The following is a 19,756-nucleotide window of genomic DNA, read 5'->3' as shown; positions in this document are numbered from 1 at the left end:
ATTACTTGTATACACAGGAGCATCCCATGTTGATGGGATGACAAGAAACAGGAAGAAACACAAAAAAGGTAAGACAGAAAAAAAGTGTGTTTTTCTACTGTTTGTAGATTTTCTGAACTCAGACCTGTTCAGTCAATGACGTCAGTTCGCGCACTTTCAAGTCCTTCCACAAGAGGGAGCTGTCGTAATGTTGTTTGGGCTACATTTATGCCCTGGCACAATTATTTATATATACACTAGATGACTGATGGAGCGCTGTGTTGACGACACCGTGCCTCCATCTTGGCACTCCCCACCGTTGTAAAAACATATTTGGAAGCTATAAAAAGGCATTTATACTGAACAAAAATATAAACACAACATGCAACAATTTCAACGATTTTACTAAGTTACAGTTCATATAAGGAATTCAGTCAATTGAAATATATTCATTAGCCACTAATCTATGGATTTCACATGACTGGGCAGTGGGTGGATGGGTGGACCTGGAAGGGCATAGGCCCGCCCACTTGGGAGCCAGGCCCACCTACTGGGGAGCCAGGCCCAGCCAATCAGAATGAGTTTTTCCCCACAAAAGGGCTTTATTACAGGCAGAAATACTCCTCAGTTCATCAGCTGTCCAGGTGACTGGCCTCAGATGATCGAGCAGGTGAAGAAGCCAGATGTGGGGGTCCTGGGCTGGCGTGGTTACACAAGGTCTGTGGTTGTGAGGCCGGTTGGACGTACTGCCTAATTCTCTAAAACAATATTGGAAGTGATTTATGGTAGAGAAATTAACATTCAATTCTCTTGCAACAGCTCTGGTGGACATTCCTGCAGTCAGCATGCCAATTGCATGCTCCCTAAAAACTTGAGACATCTGTGGCATTGTGTTGTGTGATAAAACTGCACATTTTAGAGTTGCCTTTTATTGTCCCCAGCACAAGGGTTACCTGTGTAATGATCACGCTGTTTAATCCGCTTCTTCATGTCACACCTGTTAAGTGGATGGATTATATTGGGAAAGGAGAAATGCTCACTAACAGAGATGTTAACAAATTTGTGTACAAAATTGGAGAGAAATAAGCTTTTTGTGTGTATGGTACATTTCTGGAATCTTTTATGAAACAAGGGATCAACATTTTACATGTTGCGTTTATTTTTTTGTTCAGTAAATTAATATCTAAATTTGTTTTTGCCACATTTATTACATTACAGATACCTTAATGCATACTTTTAAATTATATTATGTGAGCAAAACATAAACATTTAAAATTACAAAATATATAACTTTTTCCTTAACTTAGAATTCCTAAAAGTATCATTTTTAGAGATTACTAATGCCACTGTCCCCTCTACAACAAATACTTAAAAACATGCAATTTTGTCCTTTTAACATTTAATTGAAATACTGTAAAATTCCATTAATTCCTATGGAGGACTACTACTGGGAGTGCAAATATGGCCGACTGGTGACTTCAAAGCCTCTCAATGGCCAATACATAGCATCAGAATTCCAGAGTTTATATACATATTACTCCTTTTCTATTAGTGTTATGCTGATTACATCTTTGATTAACTCAGGTATTGTTGATTCTTTATCATAGGCAGAATGCAGTGTTAGGTCTGACTTAAACTAATATTACCTGTCAATCAAAAGTAAAGTGTGAAAGCGTGTGCTTGTGGGTGCATGCAACAGGAGATAACACCAACATATCTGGAATTATTTGCTATCATGGTGGTCATCATATCTTTATTTCTAAGAATCTCCATAAAGTAACTGTTTTGTAAAGTGTGTGTGTGTGTGTGTGTGTGTGAGAGAGTGCCTGTTGATGATTGTTTATTTAATTGTCTCAAAACACTGATAGGTTTCATGCCAGTCCAAATTCCAAATGTTCTTGTACAGTAAATAATAGAATACACAACTACTATGCATGTACAGTCATGTGAAAAAGTAAGTACACCCCCTAGAAAGTTGGTTTTTTTTGTAAAAATTTGGACAAATGGATATGTTATCTTCACTTCAACACTATTGACAGATAAAGGTAACCTAATTTAACAAATTAAACTTAAAGATGATACTTTTCAATCATTTATTAATCAAAAATCAACAGAAATTCAATTCCATAGTGCGGAAAAAATAAATACACCCCAAGCTTCAATAGATGGTGTTGCCCACTTTGGCAGAAAAACTTAATGTAGCTATTTCATTTAACTGTCTATCAGTCTCTTATATCGAGATTTTTTTCCCACTCTTTACAGTACTGCGTCGACTGTGTCAAGTTCGAGGGATTTCTTGCATGCACTGCCAGCTTCAAGTCCCCCCACAACATTTGGACAGGATTGAGATCTTGGCTTTGACTCAGCCATTCTATAACCCTCCATTGCTTATTGTTTGAGCCATTCTGTTGTATCTTAGCTTGTGTGTTTTGGATCATTGTCCCGTTGCAAGATCCATGTTTAGTTCAGCTTTAGCTTTTTGACAGATGGCCTCACATTCTCCTCAAGAATTCTCTGATACAATATGGAATTCATGGCTGACTAAATGATGGTAAGTTGGCCAGGCCCTCAGACAGCCCCAAACCATAATGCCACCGCCTCCATGCTTTATGGTACTTCTGTTCAAAGGCAGTGTTTTGTATTTGCCAAAGATGGCGTCTGGCATTGCAGCCGAACAACTCCACCTTTGACTCATCTGTCCAGAGCACATTGTTCCAGTAGTTTTGGTCCTGTCTTGATATTATTTTTCTTCCTTCCTGACTGCCCATGTAGGCCAACTTTGTGCAGTCTCTTTCTGACAGTTGACTCATGTACTTCGATATTGATTGTGGCACGAAAGGCCTGTAGATCCCTTGATGTTACCTTAGGGTTCTTAGAGACTTCTCTGAGCATCTTTCAGTCAGCTCTTGGGCTGAATTTGGTAGAATGACCTGTCCTAGGTAGATTGCCAGTGGTCTGGAATTTTCTTCATTTGTAGATGATCTGTTGGACAGTGGAACAATGTACTTTGAATTGCTTGGAAATGGATTTGTAACCTCTCACGGGCATCAACAATCTTTCTTCTGAGGGCCTCTGAGGTCTTTTGATCTTTGCATGATGTGTTATCACACACCCATATGGTTATGACCAAACCAGACCAAGTTTGTAATCTTTACGGAATGCTGGACCCTCCCAAGGTTCTCTCCAATGATTTCATAATCATTTGCACCTGTTTTGTTGCACCTGCTCCTGGTTTTAGCCATTTTAGGTGATGGTAAAAGGTAGGGGTGTACATTTTTTTCTGCATAAGGAAATAGCATTTTTGTTTATTTTAATTGCATAACATTTTCAAAGTATTTTTTTTTTTGTGTGATTTGTTAAATTGGGTTACCTTTATCAATGAATGTGGTTGGAATTTTGCTAAAATATCCGTGTCCAAATATGTACAAAATAAAATAAATAATGATATATATATATATATATATATATATATATATATATATAAATAATACTTTCCAAAGAGTGTACTTACTTTTTCACAAGACTATATTGGAAACGATGTATGTATTGGAATTATCATTATGCTAACGTTACTTATCTTATTTTATTAACTAGCAACAACTACTTACATTGGTTTTACTCGTTGCATACTCACAAGTGACCTCGACCTCTCCAAAATATTTACTGTAGTTGTGTGGATGTTATCAGTGTACAGTAGAAATCCTAGCAAAGGGCAGCAATGCAGAAAGCGGCGGAAGTAACTGTTACTGGCTATGGTTGCTGCTGGTAGTTGGTTTGGCGCCGGTGGAGGGAGTTATTCCTGCAACAGTTCTTCCGGTCGGCATTTTGTTCTGCGAGAGAAGGGGGATAGTCTGAGTGGATCCCTTTTATCACCGCGTCAATAGCGTTCCTGTTTTTCACATTGGATTGTTTTCCGAAACCAGTCGGAATTTGCACTCACTTTCTGCTGGGGTAGGGAAACCGGTGCAAGTACCGGTTATGGGAACGTTTGCCCCCTTTAAGCATAGATGTTTGCAGTGAGAAGGAAGACGAACGAACCCTCCCGACCCGGATTATTGTTGTTATATTATTACTGGTACTCGGAGGAGCTGTTAGAGTGATAGAACGGAGAGGGAGCTAGAGACACGGTTCGAACCACATTGCAACCATTTCTTTTTATCAACACATCCAGAGGTAAATATGATTGTATAAAATAGATTTAGGAGCACCATCACAAAACAATTCCGATCGGCTACACGGGTGTTGTTAATATTCAGTGAACCAGGTTAGATGCTATGGAATGCACCGATAGGTCATTTCTCCCTTTATTTTGCTTATTGCCTTGTATCCGCTCATAGGCGTCGGGTCGGGGTTACGCTTCCTCAGGCAAGTCCGAGGTTCAGTTAGCAAGCTAATAGGCCGACGTAGGCCATTGAGACGGTGAAAATAAAATCCTTATCTGCACGAACAATCATGATAACAAACCAAAAGGGATGGCCTTACCGTGGCTAAGGAACGACTGTGTGGGCGAGTCAAAGCAAGCATGGTTTCGGTTGCAGTCTCGGTAGTTAGCTAACGTTAGCTAGCCACAGCTAACTTTTGTTAGCTATCTAGCGAGGTTTGGAATATTATAGCTAGCTAGGTGCGTAACCCAACGAGGTAGTTGTTGGCTATTTAGTCAAAACTAACAAATGCAACTACACGATTTTCTCATTAGTTTAATGTTTGCTGACGTTTATGGTGGAGCCAGATGTGCTGAGAAATAGGCGTTTAGCTAGTTATCTAGTGACTAATGCTACACACTAGCTAGTGCTAGGAGATTTTTGCAAAGATGGCAACTAAACTGGTTGAAACGTTTGCCTAACAAGACGGGCAAGCTTCCTTTTCAGTTTAGAGGCTACCAAATTGTACAAATTCAGCATAATTTACATTCACTTATACAATTATAGATGCAGCTTTATTTACCAAGTTATCTAGTTACAATTTATCAAATGGAATCATCACATACACCACAGATATTTAACATGTCTTGTCTCGTTGATAACATGTTAAATATACCTATAGCCATTCCCTCTGCACTGGATTGGTTACTTCAAACAAAGTTGATTAATTTGTTTCCATGGAAATTAGCAACATATCAATGTAGATATTAATCTAACTTAATAAAAAATATACATATAGGTACATTGCTTGCAAAACGATCTTCAGGAAAAAGGATGTGCAACACTGGGTTCTTGTAAACGCTAAGTTTGATGATAGATAAGAAAGTTGCTGAAATACGTTGGACCCTAATTGGTTTTGGGCTGTGCAATTAGTAACCTACTGGCTACTGTATCCGATTAACGTTACTGTGTTGCCAGAGAGGGAGAGAGACAGATGTGCTGCTATGTTGTCAACCCGAGCAGCAGAGTGTAAAATCAAGAGTCTGTCTGTAATCATGAATCCTGCTTGCCGTCAAACGGTTCTCAACCATCTGGGTGATCAAAGGAATGTCATATTGATCATGGCATCCAGGTATAGCTAGATGAGCTAACTATAACTATGTACCTAGCTGATGTTACTCAAGGAGTGAGTCTCAGTTGCTAACAATGGTTAGCCTCCTGGCTAGCAAATTATGCTTAGAAGGCCCTCACTGGATCAATCCCAATACCCCCCCTTAGCCCTCCCCCTCGTTTGAGTGCCCCTTGTTAGGGGAGTGTCCCTCAAATAGAGCAACTAGTGGTAGGGAGAGATAAATAACCCTATGGCATGAGACATCACTCACCAACAGCAGAAGCCACCGAAGGATAGCCTACCACGCAGTTCATTGACGAGAAGCTTTGTGTTTTTCACAATGCCTGTACTGGCGGCAGTAATAGCTTAATTTATATTTCTCATGCAGCAAATACGAACTTAACATATGAGAACTGCAAAACAACAATGTGCCCGTAAAGTACCCATGCTCTGGCTGTAGTTCAATGTTGAATTGTACTGAAGCATCAGGATTTAGGATTAAGGACACTTTATTGGTCACACAAGGTCCAACCAAAATGTTACTTGTGCTTTTAACACAACCCCTCCGAAAGGCACACATGCATACATATACTGTTTTTTTTGTAGTGGTGCGGGGGGCTGCCACACTGGGCGCTTGTTCTTTTGGGGGTTAAGTGCCTTGCTCAAGGGCACAACAGCAGACAATGGTATCTTGGATTTGATACCAGCTGCTCTCTGGTTACCAGCTCACTTCCCACCAATTCTTCCAGTTGGACCCGGGATTCGAACTGGCAACCCTCCAATTGCTGGCACACCTCTCTAACCTTTAGGCTACTTAACGCTCCTTTCCATAATAGCAGGTTGACATATAACGGTCAAATTTCCTTCACGCTGTCATTTTCTGCAATTTCTTGGCAATTAATGTTGAGTTAATTAGCTACGTTACTTCAGCTGCAATTGCATGACGAATAACTTCAATCTAACGTTACTACTACAATAAAGAACAATGACACGTCAGATGTTTTATTTTTATGAACAGCAAGGCAAGCTTAATAAATGGTTTATTAAATTTGCAGTAAAGTTCAATGCTTATCCACTGGTTTTCACAAGATTACAGGTTGGTTTACTCAGTCCCTAAAGCATTAATCAACACGAATTACAATTCATACAAATGGCAAATGCCCATATAGCAAGCTAAATGTATAACTAGCTGTCTAATGTTAGTTGGTCAGATATCTTTTGAAATGGAAATGTACTTTTATTTTTTACTTAACACTTAACAAGTAAGCATTTCACTCTAGTAACGAATCCATCAGAACTAACTAACCTGTTCCGGGGCATACTAACTCCACTTACCCTGAATGAAATGACTGAGCCACGAGTTGAGGACCAATGAAATCAGATCCCTCTTGTGTCATCATCCTGTTAATTTGAGGAGGTAAACCGATTAAATATTTAATTAATCAAGCGTTTTTGTGTGTGCAAAAATTGTAATGTTAAAATATATCACATGACAAATTTTGGAATGACAATGCATTTTAAACTTCACTCACAGTAACACTTTTGTATGACGTAATACACTTATTTTATCGATAGGAGTGGGGAAAAAGGTGGTTGTGCATTGATAAGCACACCAAAGTTGGAATTAATGATAAGTAATAAAATGAAGACGGCACTTCTAAAAGCCTATTTCACACCATAGGCCTGCTGAATTTTCAAGATAACCTTTCTTTCATTTTGATTTCGGAAGAAATTAAAATGTGACACGGACTCGCCTTTGATGTTTCACCATTGTCTCAATGAAGAGTTCGGCGTTTGACAAGCCATGTGCCACATGCACGCACAGTTACAGGCATATATCCACCATCGTAGTACGGTTGAAGCCTGAGTTGGAATGTGAAGCTAACTGAAGCTGGTTAGCTTTGGAAAACCCTGAGTAGATCTAGCTTGCCTTGTACGATACCCCTCTGGTATGACATCAACCCATACTTTGGTTTAGTTTACCTGGCCACTGTTTCAAGTGCTACCTTTAGCATTTATGTCACAAATCAAATGCAAGTCTATATTAAAATGTTCACTCTTCATGTCCAAATCATCTTAAAGTATCTAAAAATTGATTGTGGAATGCAATGAATTGCAAAAATGCTAACCTAGGTACCATTGACTTGAATTGGATTTGTGCCACAAATGCAAAAAAAAGTTAGCATTTAAAACACTGGCCAAGTAAACAACCAACCCATGAGGGGGGGGGGGGGGGGTTATATCACCTAATAGCAAGAACTGCACCATTTAGTGATCAGATACTCGTTGTTGCAGTGGGGGGTCCGTGGATGACTTTTGACCACATCTTTGGATTCTTCATGTCTTGCTCATTGTTTAAAAAAGTTTGGTAATGCTTCCGGTATGCTTATCTGTTTCAAACAGAAACAATTTGTGAGATGGTGGGTGTCATTGCATGCTGAAATTAAATGGAACGACCCAGCAACTCTCCAGGGTTGGGTCACAGAGTTCAATGGAGTTTTGGGAATCGCTCAATAGAAAGCCTGCATCTCGATTCGCTTGGAGGACCAAATAGTGGGCTGAAAGGGCACTACACCTTGCTGAAAGTTGAATTGGAATACCACTACGACACGCAGGATCATGCTAAAGGGGGGTATTGAGATTGAGCCACTATCTCATGTTAGGCATGAAAGAAATACCAAATAGTTCTGTAGCTAGTGCTAGTTGGCTAATAAAGGTTGCGTGCACATGTTAGCTAAATTAACAACCTCATTATTAACTATGTTTATTGAGTAGCGTATGCAAATGATGGCAACGTTCACCCGTCTGTTACGCTGCCACGTATTTACAGGGAAGAGGACTAGTTTGACTTGCCTTTGCTAGTTAAATAGCCAGTGTAGCTACTTTTTCAATGTTATTTAATTCAGCTAGTACATTAGCTTATTCTTGCATAACTAAGCTAAATGGCCCATTATCTGTGGACAATGTCGTAGCTATGACTGAATCAGTTTACCGTGTTGGATTGTCATTGACCAACACATTTTAGCCTACACATACAAGCTGCAGGTCTGCTATATTCATGGCTAATGTACTTGTATTAACATATCTATCAAAGTACAATGGCAATGCCTGAATGTTACTGCTTGAATGATGGTTATTGACCGGAAAGAAACACCTTAAAGTAATAGTATAGCTATAGTAGCTACCTGCAAATGCAGTTAGGGAGCAATTCAAAGAAAGTGTTTTCAAGAAGACCCTGCTGCTCCAGAGGAATTGCCTTCTTTCAACCAGATAATCCTTTGTGCTGCTTGCTCGCCCACCCTCTTACCCAACCAGCACAGCCCCAGAGTGACCATAAGCATTTGGGTCCAGAAAGGGGTGGCAGTTTTCATTTAAGCACGCATGGGTGCACACCTCTTTCTAGGATTGTCAAGGAACTACCCCAGTAACCACTGATAACGGAGCTGTACCATGTCACGTCATCTAGGCCTATTCCTATGTGTTGCCGATCCTTGTCTCTACTGTCAATCTCGTGTTGATCATGCTATAGTGGGATAATTACTCCTCTGGTTGTCTTCTCCCCTGAAAGTGGCTTCAAGGAAAATAGTAGTGAATGATAATGAGGTGTTCAGTCCAAATGCAAAAGGTTTGGGAAAATTCTTTAAATGCACTGCAGTTAAGTCCTGATGAAAAAAACATACATCTGCATGTATTTTGAATGGGTTGCTTTGATGACACCCCTGAAACTTTTCAGGGCAAGCACCACCAGTACTATGCACATGCATGTCTGCAAAAGTGTTGTACTAATAGTGTGTTTGCTCTGCCATTCATCGACCACTTTCCCCATGTGTACAACAAGTAGCCTTTTTTACTCAGTTTCTTTACTCTGTGAAATCCCCTCAGCCCTGGCTGAATTATAGTGTCTAATTAATGTAAACCCATTTGTTCATCTCTGTCTACTGATGATTCTTGCTCCTCTTGATTCTGTTTTTGCCAAGGCTTTGGTTTAAAGGAATAGTTCTGGATTTTGGCAATGAAGTCCATGATCTACTTTCTCTGAGTCTGACAAACTCATGGATACCATTTATATGTGTCTGTGTCCAGAATGAAGGAAGTTAAGAGGTAGTTTAGTGTGCCAATGCTAACTATCCCTTTAACATGCTCTAGCACCTCTGAGGACAGTGTTGCATATTGAGGAGCGTTGTGTGATATTGTGAATAGGGCATTGCCGGTGGCTGTTCTAATGAAGTCCTCTCTGTTCTGCAGCGGTCGGGAGATGTGAGGAACAGTTGGAGGGCGACGACATTGAGCAACCTGTGCATCGACACGACCCCCACACCCCTATCTTCAGCATGAATGGGGATATGCCTCATGTTCCCATCACTACTCTTGCTGGGATCGCTAGCCTTACTGACTGTAAGTATTACACTGCCACTCACACATTAACTGATATACAGTGCATTCGGAAAGTTAACTGATTTCCTTATATGAACTCAGTAAAATCTTGGAAATTGTTGCATGTTGTGTTTATTTTTGTTCAGTATATTATGAAAGGTACAGTGCATTCGGAAAGTATTCAGACTTTCAGTATTCCACATTTGGTTACGTTACATCCTTCTCCTGAAATGGATTATATATGTGTCGTCGTCGTCGCCCCCCCCCCATCAATCTACACACAATACCCCATAATGACAAAGCAAAAACAGGTCTTCAGAAATCTTTGCAAATGTATAGATAATAAACTGAAATATCACATTTACATAAGTATTCAGACCCTTTACTCAGTACTTTGTTGAAGCACCTTTGGTAGTGTTTACAGCCTTGAGTCTTTTTGGGTATGACGCTACATGCTTAGCACACCTGTATTTGGGGAGTTTCTCCCATTCTTCTTTGCAGATCCTCTCAAGCTCTGTCAAGTTGGATGGGGAGCGTCGCTGCACAGCTATTTTCAGGTCACTCCAGAGATGTTTGATTGGGTTCAAGTCTGGGCTCTGGCTGGGCCACTCAAGGACATTCAGAGACTTGTCCCGAAACCACTCCTGCGTTGTCTTGGCTGTGTGCTTAAGGTTGTTTTCCTGTTGTAAAGTGAACCTTCGTCCCAGTCTGAGGTCGGGAGCACTCTGGAGCAGGTTTTCATCAAGGATCTCTCTGTACTTTTCGCCGTTCATCTTTCCCTCGACCTTGACTAGTCTCCCAGTCCTTGCCGCTGAAAAACTTCCCCACAGCATGATGCTGCCACCACCATACTTCACTGTAGGGATGGTGCCAGGATTCCTCCAGATGTGACGATTGGCATTTAGGACAAAGTTTTTCATGGCCTGAGAGTCCTTGAGGTGCCTTTTGGCAAACTCCAAGCGGGGTGTCATGTGCCTTTTACTGAGGAGTGACTTCCGTCTTGCCACTCTACCATAACGCCCTGATTGGTGGAGTGCTGCAAAGATGGTGGTCCTTCTGGAAGGTTCTCCCATCTCCACAGAGGAACCCTGGAGCTCTGTCAGAGTGACCATCAGGTTCTTGATCACCTCCCTGACCAAGGCCCTTCTCCCCCGATTGCTCAGTTTGGCCGGGTGGCCAGCTCTAGGAAGAGTCTTGGTGGTTCCAAACTTTTTCCATTTCAGAATGATGGAGGCCACTGTATTCTTAGGGATCTTCAATGCTGCATACATTTTTTGGTATCCTTTCTCAGATCTGTGCCTCGACACAATCCTGTCTCGGAGCTCTACGGACAATTCCTTCAACCTCATGGCTTGGTTTTTTCAATGACATGCACTGTCAACTGTGGGACCTTATAGACTGGTGTGTGCCTTTCCAAATGATGTCCAATCAATTGAATTGGAAACATCTCTCAGATGATCAATGAAACCAGGATTTACCTGAGCTCAATTTCGAGTCTCATATTTGCAAACATTGCTAAACCTGTTTTCGCTTTGTCATTATGGGTTATTTTGTGTAGATTGATGAGGGGAAAAAAATATTTAATCAATTTTAGAATAAGGCAGCAACGTAATTTGGAAAAGGGGAACGAACGGGTCTGAATATTTTCCAAATCAATGCAGCTAAATTTTTAACAAAGGCTCTACTTACGGGTACCTCGAAAGCAAGTGAAAAGATGTTAGCAGGGCCAGGCTATTTTTCAGGACTGCGTCTACTGACATTTAGACCAGCTGCAAGCTTTGATGGTACATTGGTAAAGTACATTGGCCGTGGTATCAGACTATACCACGGGCATGACAAAAGATGTATTTTTACTGCTCTAATTGCGTTCGTATCTAGTTTATAATAGCAATAAGGCTCCTCTGGGGTTTGTGACATATGGGCAATATACCATGGCTACGGGCTGTGTCCAGACTCTCAGCTTGCGTCATGCCTAAGAACAGCTCTTAGCTGTGGTATATTGGCCATATACCACATCTCAGGCCTTATTGTATAGCATGGCTTACACTACTTCAAAGGTAAAAAACTAAGACATGTTTATCTACAACCTTGAGGCTAAACATAGTCAGGTTTCAGGGGAGATCTATTGACAGCATGGGAGTCAATTCAACCATTCTAGGAATATTTATAATGTTAGAATTACACGGACAATGGTGAATAGCTGGGAATCGCAGTTTTTCAACAAGTCAGATTTTTCTTATCTACCAATAGATAAGCATTTGAGAGGAGGTTTTACAAATGTATTTATCAATGGTTAATTAACGCATCCATTCATCAATTCACAAAAAGGTTTTTTTAGGACATCTGACATGACAATGACATTAATAGATGCTAAACGGTAGGCTGTCATTGTAAATAAGAATTTGTTCTTAACTGACTTGCCTAGTTAAATAAAGAATAATGGTTAAATAGGCCTACCAAGAAAACTAGTCAGGCTACATGATATGTTTTGCATTGGCTACCTATTGTAGTTAGACAGACTATCATTATTTTATAGGCTAGGCTACCTGTTTCTACAGTGTCTCTCTTTCTCCTAGGCCTGGGCACGAACACAGATTCACAACTTTTCTGGGGTTTTCATGATCGTGCGAACTGGGAAAATAAGCTAGAACTGGGAAAATAACTCCTTACTGTCACAGAATATCAATATATGGACTCACGGCTTTGCTTTTTGTGATCTTTTTTTTTTTTTTTACTTGTCTATTCGAACCATTTAAAATTATATTTTTTGTCTGACTTTCTTTTTTTTCTTGTCCAGCCCTGTATAGTTTGCAAAGTTATAGTATATACAAAGCTGTTTTCCAAATGTATACAATCCTCTAAAAAAAAGGCAGGACCATTTTGCTTGCTTTATGGTCAGTGCTGCCAGCCGCAAAGTTCATTTCTTGGTATTTAGATAATTAATTTACCAAGTTGGCAAGATTGAATTTAGCTTGTTTTTATTGCACTCTTGTTTCCTGTAATAAAATATGAATGTTCTCTACATGAATATTGCTGTCTTGATATTTAGGACACACTATTATTGATGGTACTTTTCAATAGCCTTTGCTTTAGAGTGACATGGGTAGTGTAATGTATAGTGCCAATAGATAGTATCCACCTGTGCACATTTTGTTGCCTTAGTGCTTGGACTTTCAATGCAATAAATTACACCGTGGCTAAGTGTCAAAGTCTGGATGGCAATTTCTCTTGACTACAATTCCAGGCAAATGTTCTGTGCTAGTTATCCAATCGCTTAGGTAGCTTGAATACAAATATGATCTCTGACAAAGAGCCATGAGGCTGAAACATTGGCACAAAATAAACAAGTGACTTTGCAAGTACTGTGTGTGAGAACATCTTTTCTTTTAATTATTCTTTGATGTTTCCTATCCACCTGCTAAGCAATCCCAAGAAGTGCATTTCAGTTTTACAGGGGTTGCATTAGAGTTCAGAAATCTGCATTTTCAAAAGGCTGACCGCCCTAAAAAAATATATAAAATGCCCATTTGTGAATTCTCATCCGTGTGAAGTGCAACTGAATCAAAAAAATAGTATTATGCCGAGCAGAAATTATATAATAGGCATTTTAGATCTGCGTTTACAAAAAGCAGCAATATATTTCTTAGGTGTTTTTTTTATTTTTTAACATAGAATTCTGCATTAACGCAACCCCTGCTTGTATGTTATTGTTCTGCCAAAAGGTGCATTTCTCTCCAGGTGTTAGGTCTTTAGCAGACGGAAGCAGGATTTCCTCTATTGTTCATGCTTAAAACCTATGGATTGTTTTATGCAGTGATGTGTAGTCCTCATGAAGTGCTTTGAGAGACTAGTCAAGGACCATATCACCTCCACCCTACCTGACACCCTAGACCCACTCCAATTTGCTTACCGCCCAAATAGGTCCACAGACGATGCAATCTCAACCACACTGCACACTGCCCTAACCCACCTGGACAAGAGGAATACCTATGTGAGAATGCTGTTCATCGACTACAGCTCGGCATTCAACACCATAGTACCCTCCAAGCTCGTCATCAAGCTCGAGACCCTGGGTCTCGACCCCGCCCTGTGCAACTGGGTACTGGACTTCCTGACGGGCCGCCCCCAGGTGGTGAGGGTAGGCAACAACATCTCCTCCCGCTGATCCTCAACACGGGGCCCCACAAGGGTGCGTTCTGAGCCCTCTCCTGTACTCCCTGTTCACCCACGACTGCGTGGCCACGCACGCCTCAACTCAATCATCAAGTTTGCGGACGACACAACAGTGGTAGGCTTGATTACCAACAACGACGAGACAGCCTACAGGGAGGAGGTGAGGGCCCTCGGAGTGTGGTGTCAGGAAAATAACCTCACACTCAACGTCAACAAAACTAAGGAGATGATTGTGGACTTCAGGAAACAGCAGAGGGAACACCCCCTATCCACATCGATGGATCAGTAGTGGAGAGGGTAGCAAGTTTTAAGTTCCTCGGCATACACATCACAGACAAACTGAATTGGTCCACTCACACTGACAGCGTCGTGAAGAAGGCGCAGCAGCGCCTCTTCAACCTCAGGAGGCTGAAGAAATTCGGCTTGTCACCAAAAGCACTCACAAACTTCTACAGATGCACAATCGAGAGCATCCTGGCGGGCTGTATCACCGCCTGGTACGGCAACTGCTCCGCCCTCAACCGTAAGGCTCTCAGAGGGTAGTGAGGTCTGCACAACGCATCACCGGGGCAAACTACCTGCCCTCCAGGACACCTACACCACCCGATGTTACAGGAAGGCCATAAAGATCATCAAGGACATCAACCACCCGAACCACTGCCTGTTCACCCCGCTATCATCCAGAAGGCGAGGTCAGTACAGGTGCATCAAAGCTGGGACCGAGAGACTGAAAAACAGCTTCTATCTCAAGGCCATCAGACTGTTAAACAGCCACCACTAACATTGAGTGGCTGCTGCCAACACACTGTCATTGACACTGACCCAACTCCAGCCACTTTAATAATGGGAATTGATGGGGAATGTTGTAAATATATCACTAGCCACTTTAAACAATGCTACCTTATATAATGTTACTTACCCTACATTATTCATCTCATATGCATACGTATATACTGTACTCTACATCATCGACTGCATCCTTATGTAATAAATGTATCACTAGCCACTTTAACTATGCCACTTTGTTTACTTTGTCTACATTCTCATCTCATATGTATATACTGTACTCGATACCATCTACTGTATGCTGCTCTGTACCATCACTCATTCATATATCCTTATGTACATATTCTTTATCCCCTTACACTGTGTATAAGACAGTAGTTTTGGAATTGTTAGTTAGATTACTTGTTGGTTATCACTGCATTGTCGGAACTAGAAGCACAAGCATTTCGCTACACTTGCATTAACATCTGCTAACCATGTGTATGTGACAAATAAAATTTGATTTGATTAGTGTTGGATTTACCCCTAACCTAATACTTTAACCTAAACAATATCGGGGAGTAGCTGGGATGTTGATCCATCCATGCACTATTTTTCCCATCTCAGGTGTTTTATTAGTCACCCAGACAGCTATCAGGCTAAAGCGCATATCAGAGTCCATAATTCTTCACATTCAAATCAATAGGAGCTGTGTACGTGGAGCGGCATTTGTTGGGAATTTTAGGGTGGTGCGCGACGGGGGCTGTACACGGATGGTGGTCTCTAAGCTGCGTAACTATATCACAATGTGGGGCTGTACCATCTCAGCTCCGGCCTCTGAATTATGCGTAACCGGTCTGCTCTTCCTCTTTGCAGTGTTAAACCAGCTGCCCCTGCCATCCCCTCTCCCCGCCACCACCACTAAGAGTCTGCTGTTCAATGGGAGGATTGCGGAGGAGGTCAACTGTCTGCTGGCCTGCCGGGATGAGAACCTGGTGTCCCAGCTGGCTCATAGTCTCAACCAGGTTTCCACAGAGCACATGTGAGTACCCTCATCCCCGCACGCCTTTCAACGCTAGGGGTCACAACCGCTGATAAGAGTGTGAGCTGTAGTCTCTCATTATGAGCCACAGTTGCATTAGTTGATTCCCCCCTCCCATTGCAGAGAGCTGAAGGACAACCTGGGCAGTGATGACCCGGAGGGAGACGTGCCTGTGCTGCTGCAGACAGTGCTGTCTAGGAACCCCAACATCTTCAGGGAGAAAAGTAAGTTAGCCCAATACTGGGTTCAGGATGGTAAGGAGAGAGTGCCTCTGACTCTGCATTGGAGCACAGTGTATGGCCTAACACAGCGCTGACTGTGTCTCTGCTTCTTAGGGCCTTGATTTGTTGTCCTCAGTAAAATTTTCTGGGTCTAATGTGTTTTGTGAGTCAAAACTGCTTCTTGAGGCGTTGCAAAGCAAGCTTTGCTGTCTTTATCATTTTTAGAGTTGGCGCCGTACTTGTAGCTTGAAGAGAGTTTGTAGTGGATTTAGTTGGCATCTTGATTGCCTTGAGTATACTTGATAGACATTTAATTGCTTTGTGAAATATAGCACTGTTGGACAGTAGGGTTGGACGATGTCAACCTTTAACCTATCGTGATTATGTACTCATAAAGCATTGTGATATACGGTGGTATGGCCCCTTATTGGCCAACCAAAATGTATATAAAATATAAAAGAAACATCTGCTAAAACCACCATTGGGCTAATAACACGAAATCGGATGGTACTATTTAGGGCTGGGAATTTCCAGGGACCTCACTATACGATTTTGTCATGATACTTAGGTGCCGATATGTATTGCAATTGTCACGATTCTAAACTCAGCAAAAAAAGAAACATCCCTTTTTCAGGACCCTGTCTTTCAAAGATAATTCGTAAAAATCCAAATAACTTCATAGATCTTCATTGTAAAGGGTTTAAACACTGTTTCCCATGCTTGTTCAATGAACCATAAACAATTAATGAACATGCACCTGTGGAACGGTTGTTAAAGACACTAACAGTTTACAGACACTAAAAGAGGCCTTTCTACTGACTCTGAAAAACACCAAAAGCCCAGGGTCCCTGCTCATCTGCGTGAACATGCCTTAGGCATTCTGCAAGGAGGCATGAGGACTGCAGATGTGGTCAGGGCAAGAAATTGCAATGTCCGTACAGTGAGACGCCTAAGACAGCGCTACAGGGAGGCAGGAAGACAGCTGATCATCCTCGCAGTGGCAGACCACATGTAACAACACCTGCACAGGATCGGTACATCCGAACATCACACCTGCGGGATAGGTACAGGATGGCAACAACAACTACCCGAGTTACACTAGGAACGCACAATCCATCCATCAGTGCTCAGACTGTCCGCAATAGGCTGAGAGAGGCTGGAAGGGGGCTTGTAGCCTTACCAGACATCACTGACAACAACGTCACCTATGGACACAAACCCACCGTTGCTGGACCAGACAGGACTGGCAAAAAGTTCTCTCACTGATGAGTCGCGGTTTTGTCTCACCGGGAGTGGTGGTCGGATTCACGTTTATCGGCGACGGAATGAGCGTTACACCGAGGCCTGTGGAGTGGGATTGATTTGGAGGTGGAGGGTCCATCATGGTCTGGGGCGGTGTGTCAAAACATCATCACTGCTGTGCGTTACAGGGAAGACATCCTCTTCCCTCATGTGGTATTCTTCCTGCAGGCTCAACCTGACATGACCCTCCAGCATGACAATGCCACCAGCCATACTGCTCATTCTGTGAGTGATTCCCTACAAGACAGGAACGTCAGTGTTCTGCCATGGCTAGCGAAGAGCCTGGATCTCAATCCCATTGAGCACATCTGGGACCTGTTGGATTGGAGGATGAGGGCTAGGGCCATTCCCCCCAGAAATGGCTGGGAACTTGCAGGTGCCTTGGTGGAAGAGTGGGGTAACATCTCACAGCAAGGACAGGCAAATCTGGTGCAGTCCACGAAGAGGAGATGCACTGCAGTGCTTAATGCAGCTGGTGGCCACACCAGATACTGACTTACTTTTGATTTTGACCTCCCCCTTTTGTTCAGGGACACATTATTCAATTTCTGTTTGTCACATGTCTGTGGAACTTGTTTAGTTTATGTCTCAGTTGTTGAATCTTATGTTCATACGAATATTTACACATGTTAAGTTTGCTGAAAATAAACGCAGTTGACAGTGAAAGGACGTTTTATTTTTTTGCTGAGTTTATATGTATTGCGGTTTTATAGTAATTTGATGTTCCAAACATTGCTAACGATATGTCTGCTGCAGAGAGATGAGAGAGCATGAGAAAATTAGTTTTGATCAATCATTGAATTGAAAGTCCTGAAAACATGTTGGCTCACTATTTAGAAAGAAGATGGAGAACAATCTATAGGATGAAAAATACTGGAGTTTCAGTGCAGGTACAGCCAACTAGCACTAGCTAATGTTAAAGTAAAACTATATATACATATATATATATATATATATATACTCCCCCCTTCAGTATCAATATATTATTTTTTACCTCTATCACTACAACAACTGGAAGAATCATGATGAATGAGAATGTTGTTGAAAGCCTAGGCAGAGCCACATGATGGAGCAAAGTAACAGTCAACAAACAGTACAGTAGTGAGTTAGGTTTTCTATCTACCGTCTTCAGATCTAGATAATGGCTTCATTTGCCTCATCCTCCTGTCTTAAGGGTGTGTAGCATAAATGTAATCAAATTTAACATATGGATTTGCATTAGTATATGAATTAAAAGTCCCAATGCAAAGTTACCTCACTTTTCATTTCTCGAGTTATGACATAAAACTGTTCAGAATTCCGAAGACATGTCGGAAAATGTTTTCCCGAGGTCTGGTGTAATATGGAGGACCCGACAAGCCACCCTATTCCCTATAACGTAAACTCCAACAACAATAACTTCAAATGAAACCAATTTTCAGCCAAGTTACCATCAAATACTTGAATTGATTGTAACAAATCAATTTGCAAGTTTGCTAGCCAACTAACGTTAGTCCTAGTAGTCTGCTAACGTTAGCCCTTACTAGCCTGAGTCAGCCAGTTGCTATCAACACCTAGTTTACAGCTACATTCAAGTAAGCTAATGTTTTGTAAAAACACAACGTCATCTAACCAGTTATCAAAGATTATTAGCTGGCTAAGATAAGTGCATATAGCTATTTAGCTAACTAGCTATTAGCCTATCCAGCCACCAAGCCTGCTAACAACTGTAGACCAGATAGAACAACTAACATAACACAAACCAAACGGCAGATCAAAAGCAAAGAGAGAGCAGAGACTTAGAGATTGATGTATGGAGCCCAATCGAAGGTAAAACCTTTAAAATAGTGCAGGCTGAGTTGGCTACGAAAGCTAGGGGAGGCTGGCGCTTCACCGGGCCGAGGGAGAGTCAGTGAGGGAAATCATATAGCTATAATGAGAAAAATCCCAAGTAGATTTGTCAGTCATCTAGTGCGCTAGCACTAAACCAAGGTGGAAAATGTTACAAAACTTGCATAGCCTACTTCACAGAGAACATGTCAAAGTTGACAAAACAAAAAGAACAGACAAGGTACTACATACACAATTAGAGCAAGCAGCTATGATTTTCTTTCGTTTTGAGCCCAACCTGTTAGCCTGCCGTGCTAACAGGTTCCCACTAGATAACACAGCCACAAAGTCTGTGAAACGCATGAGGATGCTAACGTTGGCCAGCTTGAGCTAGTTATCGAGCTAGCATATGAACTAACATATGACGTTGAGAAATAGCACTTTGTGGGTAGTTCAGAACATATCCGGAAATAAGTTAAGAAATATCTAATAACCCCAAAACATAACTATGTTTGTAGTTATATCAAATCCAATCAAATTGTATTTCTTACATGCTCGGATTACAGCATGTGTAGATCTTACCGTGAAATGCTTTCTTACAAGCCCTTAACCAACAATG

The 19,756-nt window shown here is 41.5% G+C and overlaps 1 protein-coding gene across 2 annotated transcripts in view; it reads left to right on the top strand.

Annotated features, from left to right (window-relative positions):
* Positions 1 to 3,793: 3,793 nt before the first annotated feature.
* The window catches only part of LOC115105861 (nipped-B-like protein), a 65,095-nt gene continuing 49,132 nt past the window's right edge, over positions 3,794 to 19,756 (top strand). For both annotated transcript variants that reach the window (XM_029628310.2, XM_029628309.2), the window contains exons 1-4: positions 3,794 to 4,152; positions 9,697 to 9,846; positions 15,640 to 15,805; positions 15,929 to 16,029. In XM_029628310.2, the coding sequence (XP_029484170.1) occupies positions 9,783 to 9,846; positions 15,640 to 15,805; positions 15,929 to 16,029 (331 nt within the window). In that variant the 5' untranslated portion in view covers positions 3,794 to 4,152; positions 9,697 to 9,782. The remainder of the gene's footprint in view (positions 4,153 to 9,696; positions 9,847 to 15,639; positions 15,806 to 15,928; positions 16,030 to 19,756) is intronic.

This window comes from Oncorhynchus nerka, linkage group LG22 (assembly GCF_034236695.1).
Source record: "Oncorhynchus nerka isolate Pitt River linkage group LG22, Oner_Uvic_2.0, whole genome shotgun sequence".
NCBI lineage: Eukaryota > Metazoa > Chordata > Actinopteri > Salmoniformes > Salmonidae > Oncorhynchus > Oncorhynchus nerka.
This window is presented reverse-complemented; position numbering and strand designations above follow the sequence as displayed.